The sequence below is a fragment of the Alligator mississippiensis genome, chromosome 2, assembly GCF_030867095.1.
Source record: "Alligator mississippiensis isolate rAllMis1 chromosome 2, rAllMis1, whole genome shotgun sequence".
NCBI classification, from domain to species: Eukaryota; Metazoa; Chordata; order Crocodylia; family Alligatoridae; genus Alligator; species Alligator mississippiensis.
The window spans coordinates 274,783,760-274,798,060 of NC_081825.1; the positions used below are offsets into that span (position 1 = coordinate 274,783,760).

The 14,301-nt window shown below is 41.1% G+C and overlaps 1 protein-coding gene across 2 annotated transcripts in view; it reads right to left on the minus strand.

Moving 5' to 3' along the window:
• PPP4R3A (protein phosphatase 4 regulatory subunit 3A) overlaps positions 1 to 14,301 on the minus strand; it is a 64,764-nt gene continuing 50,463 nt past the window's right edge. For both annotated transcript variants that reach the window (XM_006275954.4, XM_014596497.3), the window contains 4 exons: positions 14,042 to 14,184; positions 13,250 to 13,440; positions 11,837 to 12,063; positions 1 to 1,458 (listed from right to left, as the gene is read on the minus strand). In XM_006275954.4, the coding sequence (XP_006276016.1) occupies positions 1,345 to 1,458; positions 11,837 to 12,063; positions 13,250 to 13,440; positions 14,042 to 14,184 (675 nt within the window). In that variant the 3' untranslated portion in view covers positions 1 to 1,344. The remainder of the gene's footprint in view (positions 1,459 to 11,836; positions 12,064 to 13,249; positions 13,441 to 14,041; positions 14,185 to 14,301) is intronic.

Genomic DNA, 14,301 nt, shown 5'->3' on the forward strand with positions numbered 1-14,301 from the left:
TGAGTTGCAATCAAAGTTTAATTACTGTTTTTCAATTAGATATCAGAATAGATTTCAATAGATGGTATTTTGCTAAGTAATTCTGGAACCATCGTCTATATCACTAAAACTGGTATTCCAAAGGGAATAAGAGGTTTAAAAAAATACCAATAAAAGCAGTTTTTTCTTCACTTTTGATTATTCTTTTTTATTTTTAGAAGTCAAATGTGTCAATATAGTATTATTCCTAAATCATCCATCCTCTATTTTGATTTGTTAGTTTACTATCATTGTTTTCAGTTATGAAATTTTGAAGTCTCTTTGGAATACTAATTTCATACTTATAAGGTTTCTTCACCTTTTCTATTCCACCCTATTTCCCTGAATAGTTTCTCAAGACAGTTGCTGATGTAAAGTTTAATATAAAATATTTAGTCACAAAATAGTATTGCTTTTTATGCACATTGTGGCAAGAGTCATTTTTTTTCAATAAAAACTATACCATCTTCCATAAAATCCTAAACATATTAAGAACTGTGATGCAGAACAAAATTACACAGGGTGAAACAGGTACCAGCACAACAGTGAGATTATATTACATCAAAATTTTTTTAATGGTCCCAAATATATACTCAACAACTAAGCATACACTCAGGGGGCAAAAAAAAAAAAATAAAAAAATAAAAAAAAAAATAAAAATTATGACACAAAAGTGACCACATCTAGAATTCCACTCAATCTTTAATCAAGAAGGGACAGACAAATCCCCCACCTCCAAAAAATTCTGCAGTTTAAAGGGCAAAAGGGAACAGATTAAAAAAAAAAAAAAAGAAAAAAAAAGAAGAAACTTTATATTCGGCCCTCCCCATAGAGGTTTTTAAAACCTGTTGTAGCTTGACTAAAATGTTCAGAATGTATGATTTCAAAGGCAGGTCTCTTTATATAAAGAAACTGCTGGCATTCTTAACTAGTGAAGAATTATGGCAAAAGAGCCTTTTCTTCACAAGTCTCATACATGGTCCAAGAAAGCATATTCTGATTGTAGCAACTGACCAGCCAATCCAGAGTTCCACTAACAAAACTCCTGCCCTGTTGGCTTTCTTTCTTTCTTTTTTTTTTTTTTTTCCATTTCCTTCCCTGAGAAAAGGGCAATGTGTGGTCCAAGCTGGAGAGCTCAAAGGTCCTTTCCCCTAAATGTAGAATTTCCCCTTCTTCTGCTCCTTTGAATTGGCACTTGTTTGGCAGAAATCCATTTGTATAGGTTGATCTGTGTCATACACAGTAATTCACAAAAGATTGCTACTTTTTGTGGGTTTTGGAAAAATTACTCTCCCCCCAACTGGTATTGATCTTAGGCAGTTGCCATTATGATGACTCAAGTTTTGCTTTCTTTGACAAAGGTAAAGTTTCTTCCTTATCTTCATCTTCGTCATCTTCCTCGTCATCATCAGGATAATCTACAAGCCCCACTAAGCCTCCCTGCAAAAAACAAAAAGAAAAAAAGATGCAATTAATTCATATGAAAATGAAGTAGGTATGCCTAATTTCCAAAGAAAATGACAATGTTGTTACTGCAGTATATTTTTACAGGATCACCAATACATTTGAAACTTCGTTAAAAAAATTCAATAAGCACAAAACTAATGTCTTTTGGAAGTGCTTATTAGAATACATCCAAAATAGAGCTCTACCAAGTGAAACTATCCTACCTAATGGGGATATATTAGGTTGAAATTAAAGAAAATCCAAACTGCTTAGCAAAAATAGTCACTGCAGCTCTATCTGTTTAAAGGTGGAAATATCTTTTATCTAAGATTGAGAACCGGACTGCAGCAATGAGCGATCTGGCAGCACTTCAAAGACAATACAGAACATCCTTCAAATTGAATCATCAATTAAGATAGTTTTATAACACGGTCTCTTTTCACTAATGCTAATTTTAAAATATAGTAATTTTAAATAACTGTACTATATGTTAAATAACTCCATGAATGAGATGTGAAGGTCGCACAATTTAAACAAGTTTGGGAAATGTAAAACTTAAAATGCTTTTTAACAGCATTGTAAGCAAGTTCATGTTAAGTGAAACACGAGGACCTGAGGTTAGAGTATCTACATCTAAATAAATAATTTGATCTTCAGAGATACTGAACTCTCAGAATTCCCAATTACTAAAATACTTTCAGATTTCTGAAGTTTAGCCCATATATGACTTAGGGGTGCACCGATAAGAGATTTTTGGGGCTGATAGCAATAGTTGTTTAAGGAGGCATATCGGCCAATACAAATGCAATTTCTGATACCACCCTGGCAGCTTGGAGCTGCGTGCAGCTGTTAAGTCTGTTAGGGTGGAAAGGGGGGGCGGGGGGGAGGGAAGGGGCATGTGGGGGGTAGATCAAGGCCCCCGTGGTGAGGGAGGAGCAGAGCTGGGGCAAGCACTGCCCACCTGGTGTGGGGACGGGGGACACAGGATGGAGTGATGGGTTGTTTTGGGGGCACAGGGAGGGCGGCTCCTGCTGCCACACACTGCTCATCTAGGGACTCATCTGGTGCTTGCCCACTTATCCGGTGCATCCCACCACTGCTCCCGCTGCTGGTCTGAGAGGGTGGGGGCGCGTGCCCCTGGATCTGCGTGGGACGGGGCGGGAAGAGCCCAGTGCAGCCCCGGCCCCACCCCACTCCACCCTGCACAAATCTGGGGTTGGGGAACAACCCCCCCCCCCATACGAGAAGTGGGAGCAGCAGCAGGAGCCACCAGATGAGCGTCAGATGAGCCGCTGAACAAACTACGTGCACCAGTGGGACCGACCCCTGATGAGCCACAGCTCCGCCCCACCCCCGCTGGGCAGTGCTTTCCCCAGCCCCACTCCTTCACTGCGGGGGCCTTGATCTGCACCCCCCCCATGCCCCTTCCCTCCCCGCTCCCCTTCTAGAACACCAGACTTACCAGCTGCACGCAGCACTCCAAGCTGCTGGGCAGTGCTCCTCACTGCCTACATGCTGCACTGATGCTACATGCATGCATGGGCCATTTATCATCCAATTTATCAGGCCAATCTCTGGTATGGACAATTTTCTTTATATTGGTGCTGATCCGGTATCGGACCAATGTATTGGTGCACCTCTAATAGGACTACAATGGGAATTGTAGACACTCACCACCAGAGATGTGGGCCGGAAAATTTTCCGGGAAATTTTCCATGCTTTATTTTTCCGTGGGAAATTTTCCATTTCTAAAAATTCATTGTTTCGTAAAATTCATTAGTAACAATGAATGGATGCCAATACAATATTAGGTAAGCTTGGCAGTTTCAAAGTTGTAATTAATGTTTTTCAGGTGATTATTTCCTAGGAAGTGTGAGAGAGAGTACATATATGTTTTACTGATTTGTAAACAGGAGGGTAAATACACTCACATAATAATCCAAAACAAAAATCAAGTTATGAATTTACCTAATTGGCTGAGCATGTCAAATCAAAACCAAAGCTACAACTGTGATTAATTTTTGTTTCACTTTCAGTTCAGCAAACACATAGAGCAGCACTTCTTTTCTTGGGTTGGGGAACTTGGAAGTGTTTGCATAAGATCTGTTAGTTTTTTAGTGCTTTTGGTTTGAAGTAGTCACAATAATGCCTAAATCAGAAAAAAATTAGTGAAGTTCAAGCCACTGAAGGAAGAAAGTTGGTAGATGGAAATATTGCGGGCAAGAGCATGCTACCAACGCAATAAGAATGAAGAAACATTTAATAACATGTAGAAACTGTCCTGAAAGAGTACAAGCCAGATACAGAAAGCTAATACAATGAAGTAGTGGAACAACATCATCTGAGAAAAGTCTACTTCAGGAATCCTATGTAAGTAAACAAATTAATGTTAAACAACACACGGTATAGAATAGCATCTATATTGTTTTAAAACATTATAATTTTAAAAGGTGTTAATACATCTCTGGACTATTATTTATTTAAAATATTTGTACCCTGCTTTTCTGCTTGCACTAACCACCCAAAGTGGCTTAGGCTTAACAATTTTTTTTTAAAGTTACAAAATAAAGAGTTAACTATTTCAACCCAGCAGAGCAAGCTTAGTCCTCTAGTGGATGGCAGAGGCCAGACTATACATCCCTTTGGCTCTGCAGTCCCAGGGCAACTGAGCAGCAAATTGAGCTGCAGTGCTCTTTCTGGCAGGGAGGGGGGAAGCAAGCTCCCTGCCGCTTCCCTTACTTCTGATGGATGAGGCCAAACTAGAATAGGCTAAAATAAAAATCTTTCCTCTCTTTTGTTGCAGGAAACTTGGTAGCTCAAGTGAAATAGCAGATTTACAAAAAATGGAAAATTAAAATGTTGTGCTACCAGGTCTGGGGAAAGAAGCAGGATCCTCACTTTCAAGATCACTGTCACCAGATATGCAATCCACCATGAGTAACTGTTCAAGACAGTCAAGCTTTTTATCAAGCTTTGTAGACAAAATGTCAAAAGAAGATCAAGACAAGACAGATGAGACATCTGTTTGAGCTGTTTTCACAAGTCGTGCACCTCTTTCCATAACTGAAAAAAAATCAATATTGGAAGGAACATTACAAACTAATTTGCCCATCATATAAGTTACCATCACGTTATCGCTTTGTCATACTCACTAAGAGAGAGTGTGATGAGTTCAAACAATGGTTATTCAAAAGACTGGTCAAGCAGAATCATTGACTCTGATGTCAGATGGATGGACTGATGCACAAGGAAATCCTTTACTGAACATTATGTTAGCAACACCTGAACTCATATCCCTGAAAGCAACTGTTACCAAATCTTCTCGTCATACAGGGGAATACATAGCCAAATTACTGAGTGAAGAAATGGAAAGTGCAGGTCCCTCCAGGGTACAAGCCCTTGTAACTGATAATGCGAGTAACATGGAAGCTGCATGGCAAATATTAAAGGCAAAGTATCCTCATTTAATAGTATCTGGCTGCCTTGCTCGTGGGTTGAATCTTCTGGCAAAGGACACAGTAAGTGTGAATACAATGAAGACAATAATAAACTGCAAAGCAACTGTGAAAGTATTCAACAACCGTGTTGCTAATCAGACTTTGAAGAAATTACAGAAAGAGAAGCAAGGGAAGGAAAGCTACAAAGTGCTTACATAGTTTGCTATGCAGAAAGAACTGTTTGCAGTGTGCTTCAATAGATGACACAGTAACCCAGATTATTCCCATGAACATTCACAAGCAGATTCTTGACAATGATGTGTTCTGGGTTTGAGTTCAAGGAACATTCAATTTGCTACTACCAGTTTCAGATGTTATTGAGAAACTTGAATGAGATGCACCAAGCCTTTCAAATGTTCCAGAGATATTCAGACAACTGAATAAAAATCTAATCGAGCTTTTGCCTTCTTCACCTCTATCCAAAAAAGTAGTAGTAGTAGTAGCAGCAAAACAAATGTTTACTAAGAGATCTGAGTTTTCCGCTCATCCAGTTCATCTGGCAGCAAACCTTTTGGATCCTCAACAGAGAGGACAACATTTATCAGATGAATTATCTACTGCTCTCGATACAATTATGGAAGAAGCTAAGCATGTCCCCAACATTGACGAAATAGCCGTGATGACAGACACTGCTGAGTATCACACAAAAGAAAAACTTTGGAGCAAACACATCATTTGGCGGGCCGCAGAGAATACGTCTCCTCTCACATGGTGGAAGGGATTACTATAACACCCAACTGTTGTCCAGCATTGCGCTAAGGATCCTAAGTATTCCACCAACAGTAGTTATTGTGAACAGAACTGGAAGGCTATCAGCTCAATCAAGACAAAAAGGAGGAATACACGAACAAATGAATAAGCTTGTTTCTATTTCTCAAAGTCTCTTGCTTCTGGAGAATCAGTCAGAAGCACAATTAGTGAACATAAGTGATGATAAGTTGCCCTTGCCCATAGACTCATTGGTAAAGCCGTCGTTTAGTGAAAGAGAATGTGGTTCAAGTAGTTCTGAATCAGATTTGCCTCAATCTGATTCTGAAGTGGAACTAATAAGTGATTCTACAGATACTGACAGTGAAACTGGAGGTGCCGCAATGACCTCAGTGGAAGAAAGTTAAACTCTGTTGAAGTAGATGTGTGGACAACCATGGCATGTCATGCACAGTTCTCTGCGTATGCTAAAACTAGTGTGTCAACAGTTTTCAGTGAGTTGGCTTTTTTTTTCTTAAATTTAAACAAACAACGCAAGGGAAGTACATGCTATTGTGTATTGTCTTTACATTTTTACAATAAAATAATCTCTTTCCACATAAAGCTTTGAATTTGTTTGAATATAACATTTAAGCCACATTAAGTATGCTGTATTTATTTTTTTCTCCTAATCAAATATTTCAGTTCAAATACTTGTGGCTATTGGGACATAAAATTAACATCTTTAGTTTTGTTTACTGAATGTCAGTCAAATATAAGTCAAATAAACATGCTAAATCAGATTATGCTCTATTTAGAGCATTTTTCAATTCAAAATTTTCCAGTAAACCCACATCTCTGCTCACCATCTCCTAAAATTCAAGAACTTTATTTAGGTGTCTAATGGTATGGAACCAAATTTAAAAAAAAATGGCCATTGTACGCTAAGGCACAAATGTAACAATCACAGTGTACACTGAAACATGTATTTTTACTATATTAACATTGTTTACAGTAATTTTTATACAAGCTTAATACCTTGTGTATATATTATAGATAAAATAAGAACAAGTTAACATTACTAGAAAGCTGAATTCCAATGTTATTTTAAATGGGTATTTATTAAAACACTGAAAATTTACGAAAATGTATTTACATCATGAAAAAGGTACCTTATGCACGAAGGCATAAAAATTAAAACAATAAACTGTAAGAAAGCCTTTTCCTATTACTAACGACAACTTGGCAATATAAAACATCTACATATAATAGTATGAAGGACTGTGTGCATAACAGCAAAAAGAATTATTATCAGGGTAAAGAAGTCAGTAAGGATATGTTGGTAGAAATGCATTTTTGGATCTGAATTTTCACTCCTAACATAAGGAAAAAGCCAGTTTATACACGTTAAAAACGAGCAAAACCACAGAAGAGGGGACAGTAACTTTTTAACAAATATTGGTCAATGAAAGCCAATCTTGTTTAGAGGAGATGAATACAGGGCTGTGCGAAGCTTCAGCCCCGATTTGATTTGGTGGAGATTTGGCCCAATTCAGTGGCCAAGTCTCCGAATCCAAATCAAATCAGAGGACCCTTTAAACTCTCCACATCGAAATCGGAACCTCTCTGAAACGATTCAAAGGATTCGGTGATTTGGACAGAGAGACAGCTTTAAATGTTTTTTCTACATACCTCTAGGTAGCAGGTGGCTCGTGAATGCTGCGATGGTGGGGCACATGGAGTGTGGGCTCCCCAGCATGCTCAGCAGCAGGCCCAGAAGTGAACCAGGAGCACTTCTGGTCCACTTCCAGGGCCACTGGGGAGCATGTTGGGGACCCCCCCTGCACCCACCCAGCTCGGCAACTGGTGCCTCTTGGGTCTGGGGGGACACCCAGGGTCCCTCTGTGGCTGACCACTGAGCCAGAGGGGGCGGTGCTGGGGCCCCCCCGGTGGGCGTGGAAGTGGACCAGAAGTACCCTCGGTCCACTTCCAGGTTTGCCGCCGAGCATGTAGAGGGCCAACCCCCCCCCCCCCCCCCACACACACTCCTGTGGGACACTCCATGCGCCCCAGCATTGCAGTGTTCACAAGCCATGCTGGTACCTCATGGTACACAGAAAAAACATTTAAAGCTGTGTCTATGTCCGAATCGCTGATTTTCCGAATCAACATTGAATTCAGATTTGGATTCAGCCAAATCAGATCAGGGACAGTGATCTGTCATACACCTACATTGAATGCCTTCAAGAGAAATTTGGATGCTTATCTTGCTGGGATCCTATGACCCCAGCTGACTTCCTGCCCCTCGGGTGTGGGGCTGGACTTGATCTTCCCAGGTCCCTTCCAGCCCTAATGTCTATGAAATCTGAATCAACATACTGAATCACTGTTCCCGATTCATGCTGAATCATAAATCAAATAGGGCCTGCTTTGCATACCCTTAGATGAATAATCCTGCTTAGAAGCACGGCTCCCCTCTCCTGTATGCCTCAGTGATCTAGGCAGCCAGAGAGGCAGAGGCGGACAACCTCCTTTATTCAAGTTCAGCAGAAGTCTTTCTAATCTGAGGAACCTCTAATAAGGAAAGTCCTGGAGGAATGTCAAGTTTAACATGGTCCATCTGGATAGGGAAAGTAGCAGGCCTACCAGAACTTGGGGAGAAAGGAAACGCCTCCATGCAGGGCTGGATTCAGGGGAGTGCAGGTCCACAGATTCCTGCTTCACCCAAACTTTAAAACCTACTGCTCAGGAAGGGCAGGGGCATTTCTATTCTATTTCTGCATAGTTCATTATAATCTACCTGATTCCTGTTAATATTTCTTCATTGTATAGGTATCAACAACTAGGGCTGTGCGAAGCTTTGGGTGGTGATTCAATTTGGAGGAGATTGGGCCCGATTCAGTGGCCGAATCTCCGAACCAGAATTGAATCAGAGGACCAATTTAAAGGTCTGAATTGATTCAAAGCTCTCTGAACCTTCGGAAAAGATTCAGAGTGCTTTGATGATTCGGTCAGTCCTCGGTGGCTGCAGCAGGGAGCTGCAGCCGACTCCAAGCTGGTAAGTACTAGGGGCAGGGGAGGAAACCATGGGGGGACCCCTGCCAGCCCCCACTGCTCCCCCAGCCTGTCCCAGCTCCCAGTACTTTAAAAAAAGCTCCGGTGCTCACTGGGGGGGGGGGGGGAAGAGGGGCGTGGCGATCCTCGCTGCCCCCCCACTGTCCCAGCCCCCACACAGGTGCCCTGCCCAGGCCAACTCAGGCCCTTTAAGAAAAAAAAACAAAAAATAAAAAACAAAAAAAAACAAAGAACCAAGAAAAGCCCCGGGACTCACTGCTCCTGCAGCGGCCTCAGGGGGCTTGTGGAAGAGCCCCCCCCACGTGGCATGGGGCAGTGGGGATCGCTCCCCCCGCTGGCAGAAGCAGCGAGTCCCAGGTTTTTTGTTTCCTCGTGGGGTGGCTCATGCAGAGCCCCCCCATGCAGCATGGGGCAGCAGGGCTCGCCCCCACCCGGCAGCACTCAGTGAGTTGGGGATCCCGCCCCCACAAGTGCCGGGAGCTGGGGCGGATGGAGACAGCCACTGCTGGGCTGGGAGAGTGGGCGGGGGATGGGCCTGGCCTAGCTGATTCGGGACAGTGATTAGAATCACTGTCCCCCAAACCCGAATCTGAAGCAAACACTAACCGCTTCGCACAGGCCTATTAATAACCCTCTCTCCTCTTCAATGGTCTTGATGTTCCATTAGTAAAGGTAACCTTTTAAATGCATTTTCCATATCTATTAGCCATTCCTGGTAATATCTCCCATTTCACAGCCCTGCAGACTGCTTTTAGCTCTAGTTAAAAATCTTAACTCAGTTGGGGTAATATTAACTCAGGTGAACAGTAACAGGTGTGGAAATGATTGACAGTGAAGTACTCGATGCACTGTCAAGATGCTCAAGAAGGCTAGAAGATGTCTCCACATAAACAGAAAATTTACCCAAGAAAAAGAACTGCATTCCATGCATGCTTCCAGGTGTGGAGAGAATGACCTGCTATTTCCTTCCAAAGATGGCACAAAGTGTCTTCCCTCAACTTCCAGAAGAATTTGGGAAAAAGGACTCATTTAGTTCTCATTCCAATCTGGCTTCCTTCTTTCAGATATTTGTAAAGAAAAGGAAATTCAGACCCAAAGGAGTTAAAGCTACAATGATTCAGTTACAGCTGTAACTGGTGAAAGAAAAAAAAAATTTCAGGCAAAAGAGAATCTGAAGTGAATAAAAAGCACTCATGAAGCAAAATCAATTTTCAAGCTTCTAAGAGAACAGCCAGCTGCAAAGAAAATCCATGTGGCATTATAGAAATTGAAGAATTTAACAGTCGATTCCATTTTTGTTGTACTGCATTACTATGAAATCTATAAGCCATAATTTCCCCCCAACTTCAAAAGCCAAATAAAGTATATAAAAGTGTTTTTAAATATAAATTAATAGAAAAATAGTTTAACTTAAAAATGTAGATTTGTAGGAGTTTAAATGTGCCTTCTGAATATTTGTAAAGTTACTGGTGACCCTTTTTATCATTTTTCCCCAATAGTTCAGGAAGTTCCTTGCCGAAATGCCAATTGAAAAAAAAGCAAGTTGAATTTCTTTCAGAGTGAGATTTAAAAAAATGTATGTGGTGGCTTGCAATGATGACACCTTCATGAGTATTTTGCCACGGTTAAATTCCTTTCATATATATATATATATATATATATATATATATATATATATATATATAGCTGCAGCATATTGGACACCTATTATGAAACTACTACTGGGGACAAAAGGTGATATACAGCAAAATTTAGCAAGGTTATCATTAACAATTTCAAGTATAAATTATTTCTGCTCATGAAGTATCCCTACCAAATTCACTGAATGTAAACTGCTATATGTATTTCATAATTCAAGTCATGGCAAAAGCAAAACAGTGAATCAAATAAACACCTGATACTTAATTTTTAAAACACTGGTCACAAATTCATAGTCATAATTAAAAACTCAGTGTGTTTGTATTATCGCATTTACTCAAATCCAAGATGAGGTTTCCCTCTTCAGTCAGGAGAGGGGAAATACACACCTCATCTTGGTTTTCAGTATTAGTGCTCTGGCTCTATCCAGGGGCAGGAGCAGGACCAGGACCTGCTGGGATGCCGCTGCTGCTTGGAGCCATGACGTCAGTAATGATGTGGTGAGTGCAAGTTGGGAGTCATGGCAAGAGTACAAGATTGGGTGGCACTACAGTTTGGGGGTGAGCATCAGCAATAGTTGGGGGGGGGGGAAAATCGGGCAGGGGACAGGGAGTCAGCATGGGTGGGGGATGGACAGCAGTGTACACTGCTGCTCTATCCCTAACCCACTCTGTTGATTGAGCAGCAGCATGGGTCAGGGGATATGGAAGCAGCATGTTGGGGGATGCAAAGCAGCACATGTTGCTTCCCTATCCAAATCAGCAGCATGGGTCAGGAGGTGGGGCAGCAGCACAGATCAGGGTATGAGGAAACAGTACAGCGCTGTTGCCTCCTCCCAACCCATGCTTCCGATTGGCAGCAACTGGTTTAGGGGATGCAGTAGCAGCATGAGTGGGGGATTGGGCAGCAAGTGAGAGAGTCAGAAAACAGGGAAGCAGCACGTGCTGTGGCCTCATCCCAACATACTGCTGCTATATTCCCTGACCCATGCTGTTGCCCAATAGGCAACAAAGGTCACGGGATGGAGCAGCAGTGCATGGTGGGATGGGACAACAGCAGGAATGGGGGAATCAGGCAGCAGTAATGGTTGGGTTGGTGAGGAGTGGGGGGGGGAAGCAGCAGTGATGGGGGACAGGCAGGAGTGGGCAAGTGTGTGGGGGAGCAAGATGATGTTTGCCCCCTCCCCATGTTTGGGGACAAATCTAAATGACAATACCCCAATAATTAGATTTTATAAATGGAAAATTATAAATTTGTTATAATTTTCCATTAATGGAATCTAATTATTGGGGGTTGCCTTTAATTCAAAGTCATCCTGGATTTGGATAAATATGATATACAAGGAAAAAACTAAAGACACAAACAAAATAATTCGTCTTTAAGCTACTGGAACTCACACTCAGGTTTATACAGGTGGTTGAATTGGCTCCAACTCTGCTATAATGAAAGTTGCCCAAAGGAAGCTCAAAAAGTACCTTGGTAGTAATAGCTGCCATCTGAGATGTGCTTTTAGAAACTGATCCGGGAGATCCTGGGGAACCCGGAGATCCTGGGGAACCTGGAGACCCAGGCAAGTTACTTGCAGATGACTGGCTGGTAAGGTTAGTTTTTGTACCACCAGAGAAGGATAGTTTGAAACTTGGGCTCTGACGACCTGAAAGATTAGTTTTCAGAAGGACTTCCTTTTCTTCACTCTCTTTCACTGAAAGAAAGAAATATATTTTAAGTAATATATTTATTTGCACTGGAGTACTGCTGCGTGTTGAAAATAGAATATGTAGTTATATGTCTAATTTAATTTACATTGGTGTACAGAGTGCAGTGATTTATTCATGTATACTACTGTATTACCCAAGAGCTGTAGTCATGGATTACAACCCAGTACAGGCAACCCCCGCTTAACGCAGTTTCAGTGCTATTTTGCTATAGTGCTCGTTTAAGATTGATACCCGATTTCACTGCACACTCAGCCAGTTTTACTATAGCGCTCAGTGGAATCAGCGAGAAGTCGGGATGGGCAGGGAGAAGCAGCTGTGGCAGTGGCAAGTGGGGGGGCGGGCCTGAGCACGGGGGGCTGGGGAGAAGTGGTGGAAAGTGTGGGGCCCGCGCTGGGGCCAGGACCGGCACAGCCTGTGTCCAGAGTCAGGCAGCAGGAACCGGCAGGAGTGCCGGTGCCCGGGCTGGCACGTAGGGCTGAAGCAGCTGGCAGGCGGGTGAGGAAAGGCAGTGGTGGTGTGAAGTAGCAAGTGAGGGGTGAGCATGAGTGCAGGGCCTGCGCCAGCACTTGGGCTGGCAGAGGCCCAGGGCTGGGCAGAAGGAATGCGGATCCAGGCTGCCATCTGGGGCTAGAGAGGCAGCGGCAGCAAGAAGTGGCAGCAACCAATTATTTCTATTTACATTAATTCCTATGGGGAAATGGGTAGAGCTTAGTGCGGTTCTGCTTAATGATCATTTTTTCTGGAACCAGCTAAGAGTGCTAGGGTTGCCCATATATATATATATATATATATATATATATATATATATATTCTATTAGCGGTATTACTTTAATGCACAGACAAGTTGATAAGGTATAAATCTGAGCAAACAAAATATATGACAACTTGATTAGTTGCCTAGTATTTCTCATTTTAGTGCTTTAAGAAAAACAAATTCATTCAGAACACAAAACTATATTTTTAAGCCTTTGCATATAATATAATATGAAAAGGTTTTTTGGTCTGAATAAATAAACTGCCAGTCTAGTTGTATAAGTACTAAAGGTGAATGTAATAATTTATATGAAAATACAGGAAAATCCTCTCTCACAGAACAACTGTTTTCTTAAAATGCAAATTAAGCCTTCCATTTAAAGTAGACAATTAAATATTTTCCTTCTAGTCACTTACATTTTTTTCTTTCCATGAATTTACTTATAGGGTCCATAATATCATCATCATTTTTAGTTTTATCAGAGGGGGGTACCACTGCCTCTCCATCCTCCATATCATCTTCATCAGTGTTAAACCACATTTCCTCCTCATCTTCTAGAGTTCTTGCGTCTCTCCGGTATCTGTGATTTCTCAAAATGGACCGCATGCTGTGGAACAAGTAGTTTTTAATGTCTGAAGCCCAACTACTATTGCAAGTCTACATAAGTACAAGAATAAACCAACATGGCACATTTTCACATCTAAATAAATAGACTGCATGTTTTCTTCCCTACACATATGCACCAACGTAAAAAATCTAGGGTTTGTGTTTTACTTTTATTAAAATGCTCACATTATCTGGCATGAACCAGAATTCCTAAAATTGCAGATCTGACACAAAGAGAGAGAGTGTTACAAAATACCCTATATACTAAAAGAAATCTGCTGTAACCTTACTCCCTTGCTTCAGCATTTATTTGCAGATTTTCAAACTGAAATATATTATCTGAGGACAATCTTTTATAATATCTACTGCACATCTAAGTTTTTAAGCAAAAGAGGTTCAGTTACTAATAACCTCAATTAGATAATTTGTGCAAGTATTTCTGCATTTATTACAATCTGAAACCACCCTTAAGATTTAAGCAAACAGTTCTGGAAAACATTCTATCAATTAGATTATTCAGCAATGCCCAAGTATCATACAGTAGCTATTAGAATTATTTTTACTTCCTACTAGAGCACAGAAACACTCGCATTAATATTTACCTGTCAAGTTTTGGATTATCTTGTCTTTCCCTTTGCTGTTCAAATCGTAGTTTCAATCCTTTGAACGTTTGCACGTAATCTACATCTTCCAGTGCTTTCCAGTAATTCTCTATTACATGAGCAGTTAATGATTTTATATCTTCCTATAGGAAAGAAATACAACCATAAACCAAGTGACTTAATTCAAAAAGAAAAGGAAAACAAATGTATGCATGCAAGTATGTTTTTTTAATACAACAGGAAAGGAAAAACAAGGAAGA